Source organism: Microcaecilia unicolor, chromosome 6 (assembly GCF_901765095.1).
Source record: "Microcaecilia unicolor chromosome 6, aMicUni1.1, whole genome shotgun sequence".
Classification (NCBI taxonomy): domain Eukaryota; kingdom Metazoa; phylum Chordata; class Amphibia; order Gymnophiona; family Siphonopidae; genus Microcaecilia; species Microcaecilia unicolor.
This window is the reverse complement of record NC_044036.1, coordinates 178311844-178327621: the sequence shown is the minus strand read 5'-3', so window position 1 is coordinate 178327621 and position 15778 is coordinate 178311844. Positions and strand designations below refer to the sequence as shown.

The 15778-nt window shown below is 43.6% G+C and overlaps 1 protein-coding gene across 5 annotated transcripts in view; it reads left to right on the top strand.

Annotated features, from left to right (window-relative positions):
• The first annotated feature begins 248 nt into the window (after nt 1-248).
• POC1A (POC1 centriolar protein A) overlaps nt 249-15778 on the top strand; it is a 122474-nt gene continuing 106944 nt past the window's right edge. For 2 of the 5 annotated variants that reach the window (XM_030205888.1, XM_030205887.1), the window contains exons 1-2: nt 2423-2509; nt 9054-9138. Coding sequence is in view for 3 of the 5 variants with exons in the window: in XM_030205887.1 (XP_030061747.1) it covers nt 9126-9138 (13 nt within the window). In the remaining 2 variants the exon portion in view is untranslated. Of the gene's footprint in view, nt 557-2422; nt 2510-7104; nt 7178-9053; nt 9139-15778 lie in introns of those variants that run through there. The other 3 variants (XM_030205886.1, XM_030205891.1, XM_030205889.1) reach the window with 3 other exon arrangements.

Genomic DNA, 15778 nt, shown 5'->3' with positions numbered 1-15778 from the left:
TCGCTCGCGCGACAGAACACCGTAAAGAGATTTTGCTTTAAAATCCTCCGGGGCCGACGTGGCGTCACCCACTTGTGAGAATATGCAGCCTGCTGTCTTCGGAGAACACCTGTTACAGGTAAGTAACTACTCTTTATCTATATAACGCTACTGCGCACGTACAGGCAACACCATGGCAACGACGCTCACAAGTCCCTCCTCCAAAACGTCTCACGTCATCGCATGCGCTCAACAGGCCTGGTAGTAGCTTTACTCGCTTTTCTGTCGGTGGCAAAAAAAACTATCTGCGCCGTTTCCTTTAAGGCTGGAACGCCGTTGCTAAGGCGGCCGAAGAGGCGCGGAAACTGAACTGTGCAAAGGCTCAGCTAGGCCGGGCATCAGGTCGTGCGGAACTGCGGTACGAGTGGCCAGGGGTACCCCAGCTGCCAACCAGGCCTCGGGCAGCAGCGAGTCCAAGCGTCCCCTCCCCCACTTGGTTTGTGCTATTTTGGCACGGCCGTGGTTGTTTGAAGTTGGTGGTTTGGCTGCAGTGTTGGGCAAAATGACTTCCTTGTTGGTAAGTGCCTCTGGCGTTCATGTTTGCGAGCCAATCTTGTGCAGGGCTAAGGAGCTCCTGGTCCATTCCAGGCCTCGCGAAATAACATGATGCTGTGAAGGCGAGTTCTGTTTCCTGGGGAACTTTAGTTTTAAACTGTGTGGGAGTAGTCCCCAGGATTTCAAATGGTTCTGATCTGTTACTCGTGGTGCGTATTTATATTAAGCATTTGTTCTTCATCCCATAGCAAAGCGCTCAAGTATTTATGTAACGGTAGAAACAATAATAGTATGAACTACTGGGTGACAGCAGGAATTTTTAGGATTTGGGCAGGGATTTCTTGGTTTCAGGATTGCCAAATTATTCAAATTTTTATCTGGTGGTTGTATAAAATGCATTGATAGTGCCCGACCCACTTGAAATTATTTTTCGTTCCGGGGATTACTCTTGCCCAACTGAATAGTAGAGTCTGAAATGTAGTGGTTTCTGGGGATGTAAAGGAATATTTACAATACAACTTTTGCTGTTTTCAATTAGGAGCCAAACAATCCATTCATTAGTCCACATCATCCAGTTGCAGTCTTACTGATGCTTAGCAGCAGTTGCATATACTTGCTTTTAGGAATTGCATTCTGTAATCTCAGCACTGTTTTGCTTTTATCTAGACATGACACAATTTTGAAATTGGGAAATCATATTGGTGGATGTTTACTTAGTATTATGTAATTGTAGCCCTGCAATTACATAGTCATGAAGATATAACTGATATTCTTTTAAGATGGATTTGCTTTGCAGTGGAATCTCAAGCTTTAAATTAAGGCAACAAAGAAATAAGTCTAGAGAATATTAACACCTTGGATCCATTTATCATTTTGTGCAGTTTTGGAGGCTTTGCATTATAGGGTTTGAGGTTGTTGAAAAGTGCTTAAAACAACATAATTGAGATATTGAACAAGGTGTGAGGAGCCTTCATAAAGATGGTTAATAAATTCCAATAAATAGTTGGGTCTAAATCGGCACAGGAGATAAGAGACCTGATGTGCACTGGTTCACTACTCTTTTTTTTTTCATAGCAGGCTCAATGCGGCTTACATATTATATACAGGTACTTATTTGTACCTGGGGCAATGGAGGGTTAAGTGACTTTCCCAGAGTCACAAGGAGCTGCCTGTGCCTGCAGTGGGAATCGAACCCAGTTCCCCTGGACCAAAGTCCGCCACTCCTCCACTTCTTGACACTCCAGCACAGTGGGTGAAGAGAAGAGAGAGTGAAGAGAGCAGAGCTGCCTGTGGCTGAGAATGAGAAGGGGCCAGATTAAAGGGGAATCGGAGGCAGAGCAAGGTGAGTGTGCAGTGGGGGATTGAGGACAGAGATACAATGATAACTGGGGAGGAGAAGGAATGAGAGGTGGGGGTACTGCATGTGGGAGAAGAGGAGCCAGACAGAATGAGGGATCTTGTTTGGAGATAGAGGGAGAGGGAACCAGAGATGCTGGGGTCTGAGAAAGGACAGGATGGATTTCAAGGATTAGGATGGGGCGTCCTGCGCAAAACACTACTAATATACTATGCAGAATTTTAAAATATTGTGCACAGAATTTAAATTTTTTTTGCAAAGAATTCCTCCAGGAGTAAATGAGCCAAAATGATTGTGCAAAGAATAAAACAGAATCTAATTGTGTACCCTCCAATATCTCTCATAGAGGACTTTGTTGAAACTCAAGCAAGACTGGGGAGCTATGATCCTAATCACTCATTATTAGCCAAGGCAGATTTGGTTTCCCTTCTGGCGTTGTCCACTAAAGAACCATGGAGATGGAAATGTTTTCCAACCCTCATCACACAGAACGAGGATCCCTTCTGCATCCCAGCCTCTGGGCCTGGCCCTCAAAACTTGGATGTTGAGAGTGTAGAATTCAGTTCCTGAGGATGTCTCAAGAATCTTACTTGCTTCCAGGAAAGACGCAACTAAGAGGTATTACTCCTTTAAGTGGGGGAGGTTTGCCATCTGAAGTGAGGGCAAGGCCTAAGACCCTCTTATTTTCCTACAAAAAAGAACTACTTGAATACCTCATCCACCTTTCTGAGTCTGGTTTGAAAACCAACTCTGTCAGGGTTCATCTCAGTGCACTTATGCTTACCATCTCCATGTAGGAGGTAAGTGCTTCTCTGTACAGTCTGTAGTTGGTTCATGAGAAGTTTGATGTTGACGCAGCCCATCGTCAAACCTTTCACTGTGTCATAGGATTTCAATGTTGTCCTCAACCAGCTTGAAAGCTCCGTTAGAACCACTTGATTCCTGTACTCTGTAGTATTTGATCTGGAAAGTTGTGCTTCTGGTGGCAGTCACTTCAGCTCACAGTCGGTGAGCTTCAGGCCCTAGTAGCTGATCGACCTTAAGTTTCATCACAATAGAGTAGTTCTCCCATACACCCAAAGTTCCTCCTAACCAGCCAATAGTTTTCCAATGTTTTTCCTGAAGCCTTGTGCCCATCCTGGCGAAAGTGTATTGCATACCTTAGACTGCAAGCAAGTTTTAGCCTTCTATCCGGAGTGGACTAAAGCCCTGAGGGGTAGTCATCAGCAAGCACAATTTTCTAATTGGCTAGCAGATTGCATCTCCTTCACTTATGCCCAGGTTGGGCTGACCCTGGAGGGTCATGTCAAGTTTCACAGTGTCAAAGCAATGGCGATGTCAGTAGCCCACTTGAGGTCAGCCTTTATAGAGGAGTTCTGCAAAGCTGTGAGGTGGTCATCTGTTCACACGTTCACATCTTATTACTACCTAGAGCAGGATACCCAACGTGACAGTCGGTTCAGTTAAACAGTCCTGCAGAATTTGTTTGGTGTCTAGAATCCAACTCCACCCTCTTAAGCCCAGTTTTGTTCTGTTTCAGGCTGCACCTTCACAACCAGTTTGTATATAGTTTAAGGTTAATTGACTTCAAGACTTCGACATTTCGAATCCCTATTGTCCCGACATTGTTGTTTTCAGTGAGCCTGGTAGCTAGGGATTCTCACTTGTGAGAGTATGTACAGCCTGCGTGTCCTTAGAGAAAGTCAAGTTACTCACATGTAGCATGTATTCTCCAAGGACAGCAGGCCAAGCATTCAAACTTTTCTTTAGCTATATTATATGACAGGGACCCACGCTCATGAGTCTGACAGGAAGACACCTGTGCATGCACAGTGGGACACTGCTAGAAATTTCTACCCTCTATTTGCCAGTCAACATCTGTGTCAGGCTCTGTCGAATGACATCATCCATGTGTGATAATACTTGGCCTACTGTCCTTGGAGAACACCTGTTACAAGTGAGTAACTTTGCTTTTCTTCCCTGAAAAGTACACATCCCAATATAATTGGTTGCCACACATCTGCTTTCATCTTCCCAGTAGTACATGGCAAATGCAGTTTGGCCTGGATGAGTAAGTCTGAAGATTTGCAGCGAAAGAGATATAGGTGCTCATTTTCAAAGTACATGGACTTATAAAGTTACATAGTCGTATTTTCAAAGCACTTAGACTACAAAGTTACATAGGGGCTCATTTTCGAAAGAGAAAAACATCTAAAAAGTGGCATAAAGTAGCATTTGGACATTTTTCTCACAAAAAAGTCCAAATCAGTATTTTCAAAACCTGTTTTTCAGACGTTTTTCTATGCTGTTCGTCTACAGTGTGTCCAAATCTCAAGGGTGTGTGTTAAGGGCGGAATTTGGGCATTCCTAAGACAGACATTCTTCAGCCATAATGAAACAAAACTAAGATGTTTTGAGCTAGACCTGGTTTTATAACGAATAAGGCACAAAAAGGTGCCCTAAATGACCCTCCAATACTCCCCCCCCCCCCCCCCCAGTGGTCATTGACCCCCTCACATCCCCTCCAAAATGTGTATAAAAATGTGAGTTACCAGCCTCTATGACAGCCTCAGATGTTATAGCCAGGTCTATTAGAGCAGCATGCAGATCCCTGGAGTGCTCAATGTAATGCACTGTGGAGTAGGGGGACTCTGGTCTCTATCTTCCTCTGTCACACTTGTGGTGGAAACTGTAACCCCTCCCAAAGTCACCAAAACCCTACTGTACCCACAGATAGGTGCCCGCTTCACCCATAAGGGCTATTGTAGTGGTATACATTGGGGGGGAGTAGTTTTTGGCTGGGTTTTGGAAGATTCAGGGGACAAGATAAGGGAGCAAAGGTTAGATGTGTACCTGGGAGCATTTTTATGAAATGCACAAAATGCCCCATTACTCTTCTGGGATGTCTGGGGGACTAGTCTGCTAAAAATGCTGGCTGCTCCTACATTCCAATGGTTTGATTTTCTAAGTTCTGCATTTCTTCTTTATTTTTTTTTTTGAAGTGGACCAAAAAACAAAACGTCCAAAGCACAAAACCTTGTTTGAAACAGTATTTTAGAAAAAAAAAAAAGACGTTTTTCTGTTTTGAAAATGACCTTCTTTCCTATTCCGATTTTGGAAGTTTTGTGCAAAACGTCCAGAGTCGAGCTGAGACGATATATCAAAAATGCCCCTTATAGTAACCTATGGAACTTTGTAAGTCTATGTGCTTTGAAAATGAGCCTCTTCTTACTGAAGTTGGTGCCAGTAGCTGGCAGTGGAAATACACCACTCAGAGTAAATGTTTTACTCTGAAGCCGATCTGACCTGACCCAACCCTATTAGAGGAAGAGAACAGTCTCATATATCCTAGAGGGTATTGGAGGGTCATTTAGGGCACCTATTTCTCTCCACTTTTTGTAAGAGGAGTTGAGTGTGGGATCCCAATGAGGTGGTAGTCGTATATATCGCCTGCATAGAGATAACAGTATGGATCAGTGCAATACCCTACAGACTAATGCCCTATGCGGTGAGGTATTTTCAAACAGTATATATGGATTATTAGATAGTATCTGACCTGGGCATAGACTGTGCAAATGACACCTGTTTCTAGTAGTCATGCTAATGTAGAGACCCTAGAATGGGTGGGCAACCTGCAAGCCGCATGTGGCCTACCAACGAATTTTATGTGGCCTGCAAGATTTCCCCTTCTCCGTTCTGGTCCTAGTTTTGGCCCATTTGCAATTCCCTCCTCCTCCACTGATCCCCTCATTGCCCGTTGTCTCTTTCTCCTGCACTCAGTACAAGGAGTCCCCTTTCCATTTCAGTCTTAGCCCAGTACTGGCTAATTAATTTTTTTTTAATTCTTTTATTTATCCTTTTATACATTTTACAAGCTTTAATACTTGTGCAAGAAAAACAGAATAATTTGGTTTACAAAGAAAATTTCTAACAAGAAGTTAAAAGAAAATAGGCATCTTGTCTTAGACCACCATAACGGGGGGAGTATGCCGATAACTCAGGAGAAGAGCTTATCAAAAATAGTAAATAATAAGTAAAGCTTAACGTATATTACCACTATAAATCTTCATTACTTTCCCTGAAGTTAATACAAGTTGGCTTCAAACAGCTTTCATAATATTCTTTTGTGCAATAAATTGTTTTAGATGATCCGGTACAAAGAAAACATATTTTACATCCATATATTTTATAATGCATTTACACGGATAGTTTAGATTGAAAGAGGCCCCCAATGTCAAAACTGCTGGTCGTAAGAGCAAAAATTCCTTTCTTTTTATTTGTGTAGCTTTAGTAACGTCTGGGAAAACCCAGATTTTTTCCCCCATAAAAGGGGTTTTGTAAATTTCTTAGAGCCAGTTTTCTCACCAGCTCCAAGTCCTGTTGAAACACAAATGATACCAAAAGGGTTTGCCTATTAGTTTTAGAGGTCAAGGAGGTTTCCAAAAGTTCTGATACATTTAAGTCACCTTGCGGAATCTGTAATTCATCGTTTAAAATCTTTTTGATGGTAAGTAATAAATTTTACTCAAAAGTGGAATATTATCAGAGGTAAACTTTAAGTTTTCCACCAAAAATCTTTTAAAGATATCCATGGGTGAATACACTGATATCCTAGGAAAATTTAACAATCGAAGATTCAATCTTCGGTTGAAGTTTTCAAAGTATTCAAGTCTGTTGTGAATTAGTGTGTTGTCCTGTATCAGCTTAACAGTTGTTTCTTTCATTTTGGTGGAATCAGTATTCAAAAGATTTATTTGCTCATTGACCTCACTTTTCATTGTAGTAAATGCAGTATTTAAAGTCTGTACCTTTTCAGTCAGTAAATCAATCTTGCTAGTTGAAGTCCTCATCGTATTATCCAAACGCTGGAGCACCTCCCATATCGTCTCCAGCGTTACCTTTGCATTCGAGGCCTTAGATGTTATTGGACTCTCCTGAGAAGCAATTATGCCCTCTGGCTCCGATGGCAGGGAAGCCCCGGCAAACAAACCGACTTTCTGGCCCAACGGTGTAGCGCTTGCTCCGACTTCTGGTATCGGCGTTCCACCCTCGAAGTCGAGCGTCGCCGGTTGCAAAGGTGGGCAAATATTTGGAGGGGACAACGACGTGTCTATACCCAAGATTTCGGCGTCTCCTAACGCCGTAATATCAGCAGGACCTCCAATCTGAACATTGGAATGTCGCATCAGGAACTGATCAAGCTTCTGCTGGATGGGCATTGATGTTAGCACCGACTGGGCCGCCGGTCTAACGGTCCCCTTTCTCTTGGTGTGCGGCATCGTAGAGGTAAGAGAAAAAGAAAAAATCTTTAAAGAAAAAGACCCAAGAGTAGTTTCATTCTTCAGCAGCGTTGAGCTAGTCACCGATGCAGACAGATGGTACCGCCGCCATCTTGCTCCGCCCCCCCACAGAAAAACTCCAGCCCCTGGCTAATTAATTTCAGTGCAGAAGAATCTTGGCGCTATAAGTGCCAAGGTCCTGCTGGTCCTGCCCTCCTGGCATGTTCCGTACACGTTATGTTTGCATCGGTGGGAGCGAACCAGCAGGCCACTGAAATTAATTGGCCAGTACTGAACTGAGACTGGCACTTTTCTTCAGTCCGTGGGACCAGAATGGAGAGGGGAGATCTCCTTGCGGTGAGTATAGGAGAGGAAGATAAAGAGCGATATTGGGATTGGGGGAGGAGGAGGGGAGATGGCGAGAGAAATTGCAGCTGGGCTGAAAATGGCATTTTTCTTTGGTCCCATGGGACCAGAACGAAGAGGGGAGATCTATTTGTGGTGAGTGCAGGAGAGAGAGACAAGAGATGATGGGATGGGAGAGGGATAGTGGGGCAGGGAAGAGAGGGGAACTAACTGCACCTGGATTATAGGACAGAGATTTGAATGGCACATTTGTTGTTGAATTTTTCACGTCCCATAAAATGTTGACAATGTTTATTTATGTAAATTAGCCCGACAGTCAAGTCCATGCAGAGAGAATATATCAATTTTAATTTATTTATTTATTTTTTAATGATGTGGGAGGTGGGGGATAGTGCTGATGTTCCTGTGGCCCTCTGTGTAAAATAAAGGTTGCCCGCTCCTGTTCTAGAATTATGCTCAGGGATCCCACAGCAAACTCTAGTGGTTCTACTAAAGCAGTATATATTTTACTTTACCATGTATCACTGTTGCTAGGTAAGGTGGTGATTTCCCAGGGACCACTGTTCTAATCAGAGGAGAGACTTGTTTTGGAGGGACTTTCCTAGGGGTTTATAAAGTCTTGTGCAGACTTCAGTTCTTTGTCTTTGGCTCCTTAACTCTAGTCAAATGACCTACATGTGAGGGAATAATCTTCTATCCCAAGGCCCTAGCTATCTAACCCAAATAATTATAGGAGAGAGATAGACTGTCCTGACTAGGGTAGCCAGGTAAGGAGAAGTCTAGGAACACTTACAGTTGATTTACATGCAAACTCCCTGTCTGAGGCTCTCCTCTTGGCCGTGTCTCTCTCTCTGTCCTACAATGTTCCCAGGAGATAACGGGGCTAGGTTGCAACAAAGAATACGTCCTTGGATGAAGTAATCTTGCAATGTTCAGCAGTAATTTTCCTTTGCAAGAAAGCTGGATTCTGATAGTTACAGATGTATTCAGGTCACAGGCTGTAGAATCCATCTTGTTATAAGAATGGTTCAGGCTTGTATAGGCCAAGACCAGCAAAGGTGAGATCTCCGGTAAATACCCTTACAGTTCTCCAACTCTTAACAAGAATTAGTTAGCCTTGGCTACAATTCTGCATTGCCAACAAGTGGTAAATACTTAGAGCAATGTGCATGTAATGCAAATTTCTTTTTTCATGTGGGTTTAAGTAGGACGTGCTGTTTCTGGGCATGAGGCAATTTGGATGCCTGTGCATTGAGAAGGTGAGAGAGGCCAAAACACTCCCCACAGTGGCTTCCAGTGTCTCATCACAAAATTCAGAAGTGCCAAAAATCCAATCCCTAGCAATTCTCAAATGACATGCTGTGCAGTAAGCCCATAAATCTGGGAGACCAAGACAGTCTAAAAACATTTAACTGTAAATGACTAATTGGAAATGTTCTGTTTGTAGTATAAACACCTGATTGTATTCTGTGAAAAAGGTGGAGTTTAAACTATTCATCACATTTTGTTATTTTCAGGAGGATCCTTCTTTGGAAAGACATTTTAAAGGCCACCGAGATACAGTCACTAGTGTTGATTTTAATGCCAATATGAAACAATTAGGTAAGACGTATTTTTGCAGTTTGATAATTGATTTTGCTTCATTTTGTATTACTTTTTCAACTGATGTGAAAAAATTCATGAAGGTTGGTTTAGTGTCTGTCTGAACGTACACTGATTTCCATGAAAGGTTTTCAGTCTAAAATAGGGTGGTGGCGGAAAGGGGTGTGCACGGTAAGGATGAGGCACTTTTTCACTAGTTTGAATGTTGAAATCACTAATAAATCTATGCATGTGCATAGCTTTTGATTTCTATAAACCATCATTAGATGTTGTTGGTGATCAGAGTGTAAAATCAACTCCACAGAGCATTTCCTGAAATTTAGATCTTTTCATTCCATACTGATTGATTTTGGACTTTCATTCTATTTCTCATGGTTCCAAGTTTTCAAATGGAAACAAGTTCGGTGATTGTGGCAGTGCAGCAAGGAGAGTTTCATTACTCCTTATGTTCCTTATCGTCCTAAGCTGCATCATACTGACTAATTATCCCTTCCTGCTAGAGGCAGATAAAGAAACTGATCTTTCCATTACTTAGTTTCCCATTATTCCAGAACCTGTGGGGTAGTTGTGTCAATCAACTAGCAGGTGGAGAAAGAGAGCTAAAAACTGAACTGAGATGTATCTTTCTTAGCATCCAGTCCAACTCCTCAGTATTTTCTATCTCCAGCAGGTGGATGGACATCATTTTTAGCCTCTGGTTTTGCGTGCTTTGCTCCTGGTCTAGTTGGTCAACTGGTCTCCAGTTGTGCTTCGCAGATTGCTTGGTTCTGCAGAGTCATAGCTGGAGGTCTTCAGATCTCTGTCTCTGGTGGCCCATGAATTTCATCTCTCCCCCTTTCCCCGTGGAGCTCTCCTTTTCCAGCACAACCTTTAAAAAAACAAAAAAAGGAAGGTTTGCTGCAAAGCAAGGGGCAGAATATCAGGCTCTCTTTCTTATCTGTGGTAAGACTTATGGAGACTGTGAGCTCGAGGGGAGCAGCTGGCAGTGGTAAGTCAAACTAAAGTTTGACTCGGAGCTGCTTGGAAGGCTGCAAGTTCCACTTGGTGCAGGGGTGGGATCACATCTCAACACTTGGGACACTTTGTGCTGCGCTTGTGACAGTAGGGGTGAATGGCAACTCTCATGGAGGAATTAAGCAGTGTTCACAGGGGATATGCCTTGGTTCTGCCATGGTCCAGGGAGGATCCTTTGTATGTGGCCTCTGATAGGCTGGGTACTGCACAGGATTACATTCCATCCCTTTCTAGTGCTCCTAGTGGAGCAGGATTGGCCTTACAGGCCATGGTATGCAGGCCAGGCTCATCTGTTAGTGGATGATGCACTTCTTCCCAGGAATTGCAGACTGCTCAGGCAGGGTCTGATGGAAATGGAAAATCTGGATCCCTTCTGGCTTATGGTTTGGTCCTTGAGAAGCAGCACTTAGTGAAGCAAGATTTTTTTCTGCTGTGAATGCCACCGTGCTTAAGGTATGCAAGTCTTCCACTTCCCTGGCCTATGACTGGGCTTGGAAGGTCTATGAGAGCTAGTGTAGCCAGTGCTCACTTTCCTCTTGGAAGGTGCAGATTCCCTAATGGGGATCGCTCTTGCCTCAACAGCACCACTGGACCACCAACACATGTAAAATAGGCTCCCCCCCCCCCCCCCCCAGCGCACAAGGGTGGTGGTGGGGGTCCGGAAGAGGTTTCTTTTATTCAGGGGATGAGGGGCCTAGGAGGGGTGTTGCTTCTGTTTGGGTACAGAGAGGAAGGAGTGGGTGCAGTGCTGATTAGGGGCAGCTGGTTATGGTTTTGCTTTTGGCTGAATTCAAGCAGCAAAATTTGGTTGCAGGTTTGGTTTTGGCTAAAACAAAAAACAAAAAAGGTTTCAGTTGTCCTCAATGTAGTTAGCTGTAAAACACCATGCTTCTGGGCTGCATGGTTCATACCATAGGTGTAGTTAGTGTGTTTTCTTTGCCCTACTTCTTCCCCCCCCCCTTTCCCAAAGGATAAGGATGTCATATTAGCAGTGGGGGAAGGAAGGGTGACTAATTCAACATTAGCATTTGGAGGGTGCCATCCCTCCTCCCTAATGTCTTCCCAAACTATGCCTATGGTATGTAACCAGGTTGGTTCTGATTAAGTATAATGAAAACTGGCAGGAGATATATATATATATATATATATATATATATATGGTAGTACTTACCAATCTTTGTACCTGTGACCCTGTGATTGCAGCTAAATAAAACTGTGTGACCTCCACCCCTGGAGATGCAGAATAATGTACCTATGGAGAGCCCACCTTGATTGTGACCCCACTTGGGGTCTTGACCCACAGCTTGGGAAGTTCTGGCATTGGGAGTCGCAGTATTCACTGTTTCTCAGTAGTTTGCACAAAAATTGAGTGAATCTTTTAATTGTGTTTATTCCATTCGCCATCTAGTGTGAGGTTTGGGAATGTCGGGCACAAAAGTAAGCAAAGAATGAGCTAATTGGTGCGTGAGAGATTTTGCAAATTGACTGTTAAGCAAGTGATAAACAGATGCTTTGCCCAACCCGCAGTTACCTGTCAGCTACAGAGTAATACAATTTGTGCAGCAATGTTCAAACTTTGCTTCTCTTCACAGTTGATAATGCAGATCAAGCTTCATGCCCTATTTCTGGTGTACATCCATTTTTCTTTCTCTTCTTTCCCCTGACCTTGTTTGATGTAATATGGTAGCGTTATTTACTGTTTTTCTGGGGTGTGCTTGATTGAGATCCCTAGCTCAAAGCACAACTAACTATTCAGGCTAGGTAGCTTGGATGCTTGCACACTCTGAACATTTCTTTTTGTTTTTTTAAACTTTGTTTATTAAATTTTCAAAAATATGAAAGGCTAACCTTGATTAGGAAATACAATTACATATGTTAAGGAGATGAATAGAAAAAATAAGAAAAAATGCAAAAAAATATATAATTTAGAGACTACAAAGCGGGGAAAAGGTTATCCCACAAATGGAGCAAAATAATTTACAAACAATAATTAAGGAAAAAAGCTAACCAGAGGCCTATACAGTTACATCAATCATTGAACCTCTCTCTTAAGGGAACAATTGCATTTGGAGAAGACTTGTTTTGAAGAAAATTAGTCAACTGGAAAGGGTCAAAATATATAAACACTAGTAAAACGGGCCCGTTTCTGACACAAATGAAATGGGCGCTAGCAAGGTTGTCCTTGGAGTGTGTGTGAGACTGACTATGTGTGAGTGTGTGTGACAGAGAGTGAGACTGGGTGCGAGTGTGTCTGTGAGTGAGAGTGTGTGTGAGAATGAGAGTGTGTGCCATGGGCCCCCCTCCCTCCCTCCGAGTTCCAGGGTCGTCCCCCTCCCTCCCTCCGAGTTTCAGGGTCATCCCCCTCCCTCCTTTCGAGGTCCAGGGTCTTCCCCCCCCTTCAGAGTTCCAGGGTCGTCGTCCCCCCCTCCTTCAGATTTTCAGGGTCGTTCCCCTCCCTCCCTCCAGGTTGGCCCCCCTCCCTCCGGGTTCCAGGATCACCCCTGCCTCCGAGTTGCAGGGTTGGCCCCCACTCCCTCCCTCCCTCCGAGTTGCAGGGTCGGCCCCCACTCCTTCCGAATTGCAGGGTCGCCCCCACTTCCCTCCCTCCGAGTTGCAGGGTCGCCCCTCCTCCCTCCCTCCCTCCAAGTTCCAGGGTCGCCCCTCCCTCCTAGTTCCAGGGTCGCTCCGCCCCTCCCTCCTCCCTCCCAGTTCCAGCCGCACTCGCTCCATATTTTAAAAATCATCTCAGACGAAAGCAGCGTTAAAAGGCGTTCAGCCTCGGCCCTTCTCTCTGTGTTAGCTCTGGTCCCGCCCTAATTGCGGAAAGTGGTAATGAGGGCGGGACCAGAGCTAACAGAGAGAGAAGGGCCGAGCCTGCATGCCTGGTGGTGGTGACGGCGAGCTGGGGGGGGCATGGTGTTGCGGCGATGGCGTCAGGGGCGGGGCCTCGTGCGTGACGTTCAGAAGATGGAGTCTTACAGCAGAGGGTATGAATGCCTCAGCCACGGAGTCAGCTTCAGAACGTTGGAGGTGCATTTTATTAGATAGGATAGGATTCCCTTGAGAAGCAACTGTACACAAACATGGAAATCTGAGACTGAAATTGGCCCCCAAAGAGATCACTTCTGTCTCTTAGAAACAGTTTTTCACCGTATTTGGGAAGCCTTGCAAATCCAAATTTTTGGGGGTCATAAAGTTTCTATCCCAACGTTTAAAGAACATCTTCATTGTCTAATTCTTATATGGCTCCAAGGCATAAGAGCTAGCCGAGTCTCCCGTTGAGTGATTTCTTCAGAGGTTGTCTCCAACAAAGCAGCTATGTTCGAAGAGGAAACAAGCTGCACCACCAGCCCTCTCTCCTGCCTCATTTACCTTTGGTCTCCCAGATTAACTGTAATATAAAATAATGGACTACTGTCAGGCTGCGTTCCTGGACTATCTTCACCACCTTCACAGCAGAATCTGTAGCAAAAGCAGTCACTAAGTTTTCTAATAAACACTGTGGTCTTGACATTGCCCTAGTTACCTGTTAAAATCTGCTCTTGGCTGCTTCATTGCTGAACTCGCAACATATTTAAATTTCATGTTCCAGAGGGGTCTCTGCCCATCTGTGCATGGAAACATTCTCCTCACACCTATTCCCAAGGACCCGAAAATCAGAGCTGAAGTCATCTCAAGTTATCACCCAGTTGCATCTATTCCATTGCTCATCAAAACAATGGAAAGTCTGGTTAATACTCAACTAACTGACTACTTGAATAAATTCTGTATTCTACTCAATGTGGAGGTTGAGGGGTATCAGGCAATTCCTCACAAAAGAGCTCTTTCGTACCCTCATTCATTGGTTGGTCCTATCGCATATAGACTATTGCAGTGGAATTTATGCAGATTGCCGTGATTACGTTCTAAAAAACTCCAGACCGCTCAAAACACTGCTGCAAGGCTAATCTTGGGCAAATCGTGCTTTGACCGTGCTCGCCCTCTACGTTTTATTCTACACTGGCTTACCATTAAAGACCGTATTACCTTTAAAATCTGTTCATTGACTCACAAGATAATATATGGGGAAGCCCCTGCCTATATGCTAGATTTGATAGATCTACCATCCAGAAATGCTTCAGTGTCTACTCGACCCTACCTTAATTTACACCATCCAAGTTGAAAGAATGTTAAATATAAATTACTCTTCACATCAACCTTCTACGTCAGCCCGAAATCTAAGAATGTTCTACCAAGACATATGAAAGAGATTGATGACCACCAGCTCTTCAAGAAATCCTTAGACATTTTTATTCGAGACAGCTTATCCCACTGACATATTAAGCCCTAACTTTCCTCATGTCGACTGTACCCGCCTAACCACCGATTTACATCAACCTTGTCATGCACCCTTGTCTTATCCTCCTGCTCTTATGTCTCCCTCTGATTGCTTGAATCTGTACCCTCCCTGAACTGTAACCTTTTTGTAACATTGTAAGCCACATTGAGCCCACTCTTGTGGGATAATGCGGGGTATAAATGTATCAAAAATAAATAAATAAATTGAAGGGACATCCTCTGAGGAGACTTTCAGAATATCACAAACATTTCTACAGCAAGTCCATAAGACAAGTTGAAGAGGAAATAGAAAAACTTAAAAATTGTAAATGAAGGTACTTAGTATAATTATCTAACTGCTCAATCTTCTATGAACAAGCTCCTTATCCTTGATCAAAGGTGCATCCATAGCTTGTAATTGCGTAATTCACTATTCACGTTATCAGCTTTAGAAGAAAACTCTTTCACTTAACTCATGCTGGGCCACTTAATCCTTACCACCAGTAAGTTCTTATAATATATTCTTAAGCTTTGAGAAGAGAGATATATCCAAAGCTACTATTTCACCTATAAGAGACTCCAAAGATACCAGGGTAGTAGCAAAATAATCCAATTTCCTTTCTTCAGAACACCTGAGCCTTTTCCTACAGTTGTAAGCAAACCAGGATCAAACAAAACAGGGCTCATCTGTATCAAAAGTCTTTGGATGCCTCCTGCTTGTGCTGTTGCCTCTAGCCCAGATGTCATAATTTCTGTGCTTCCTCCAGCATTCTCCTCGGGGCAGAGTCGCCTGAGGGCCATGACTGTGAGGGCAATTTTCCAGAGTCTGGGTTCAGGAGGTCTCGGTCTTCATTGGGAAGGGCGCAGCCTACTCTCTGAACATTTGAGCGATCGCTTAAAAAAAAAAGTTTTATTCATCAAAGCTAATATAAAGTAGATGTGAGGGATCTGTACATACGAGGGAAATATATTTAAATTCATTGGATTGCAGCCACTTAGAAATTCCTTAATGCATACTTGTATATTTGTATTTCTAATGAACATCTCCATGTTTAAAATGTCATTTCCATAGTGTCTTCACCAGACTGGTCCAGAACTTGTGGGTTGAGGCTGTCAACTAGTGGATGAAGAGAGAGAAATAAAATATTTCTGCTGGATTCACTCCTTAAGGGTATTGTGCAGCCTTAGCCATTCAGTATTTCTCTGTCTCCACTGGATAGCGATGATGCATGCAGCTTCTGACTCAGGGGTCAGTATACAAAGCATTAATGCGGCTTTAACCTGGTTTTATTGTGAGTTTTACCAGCCA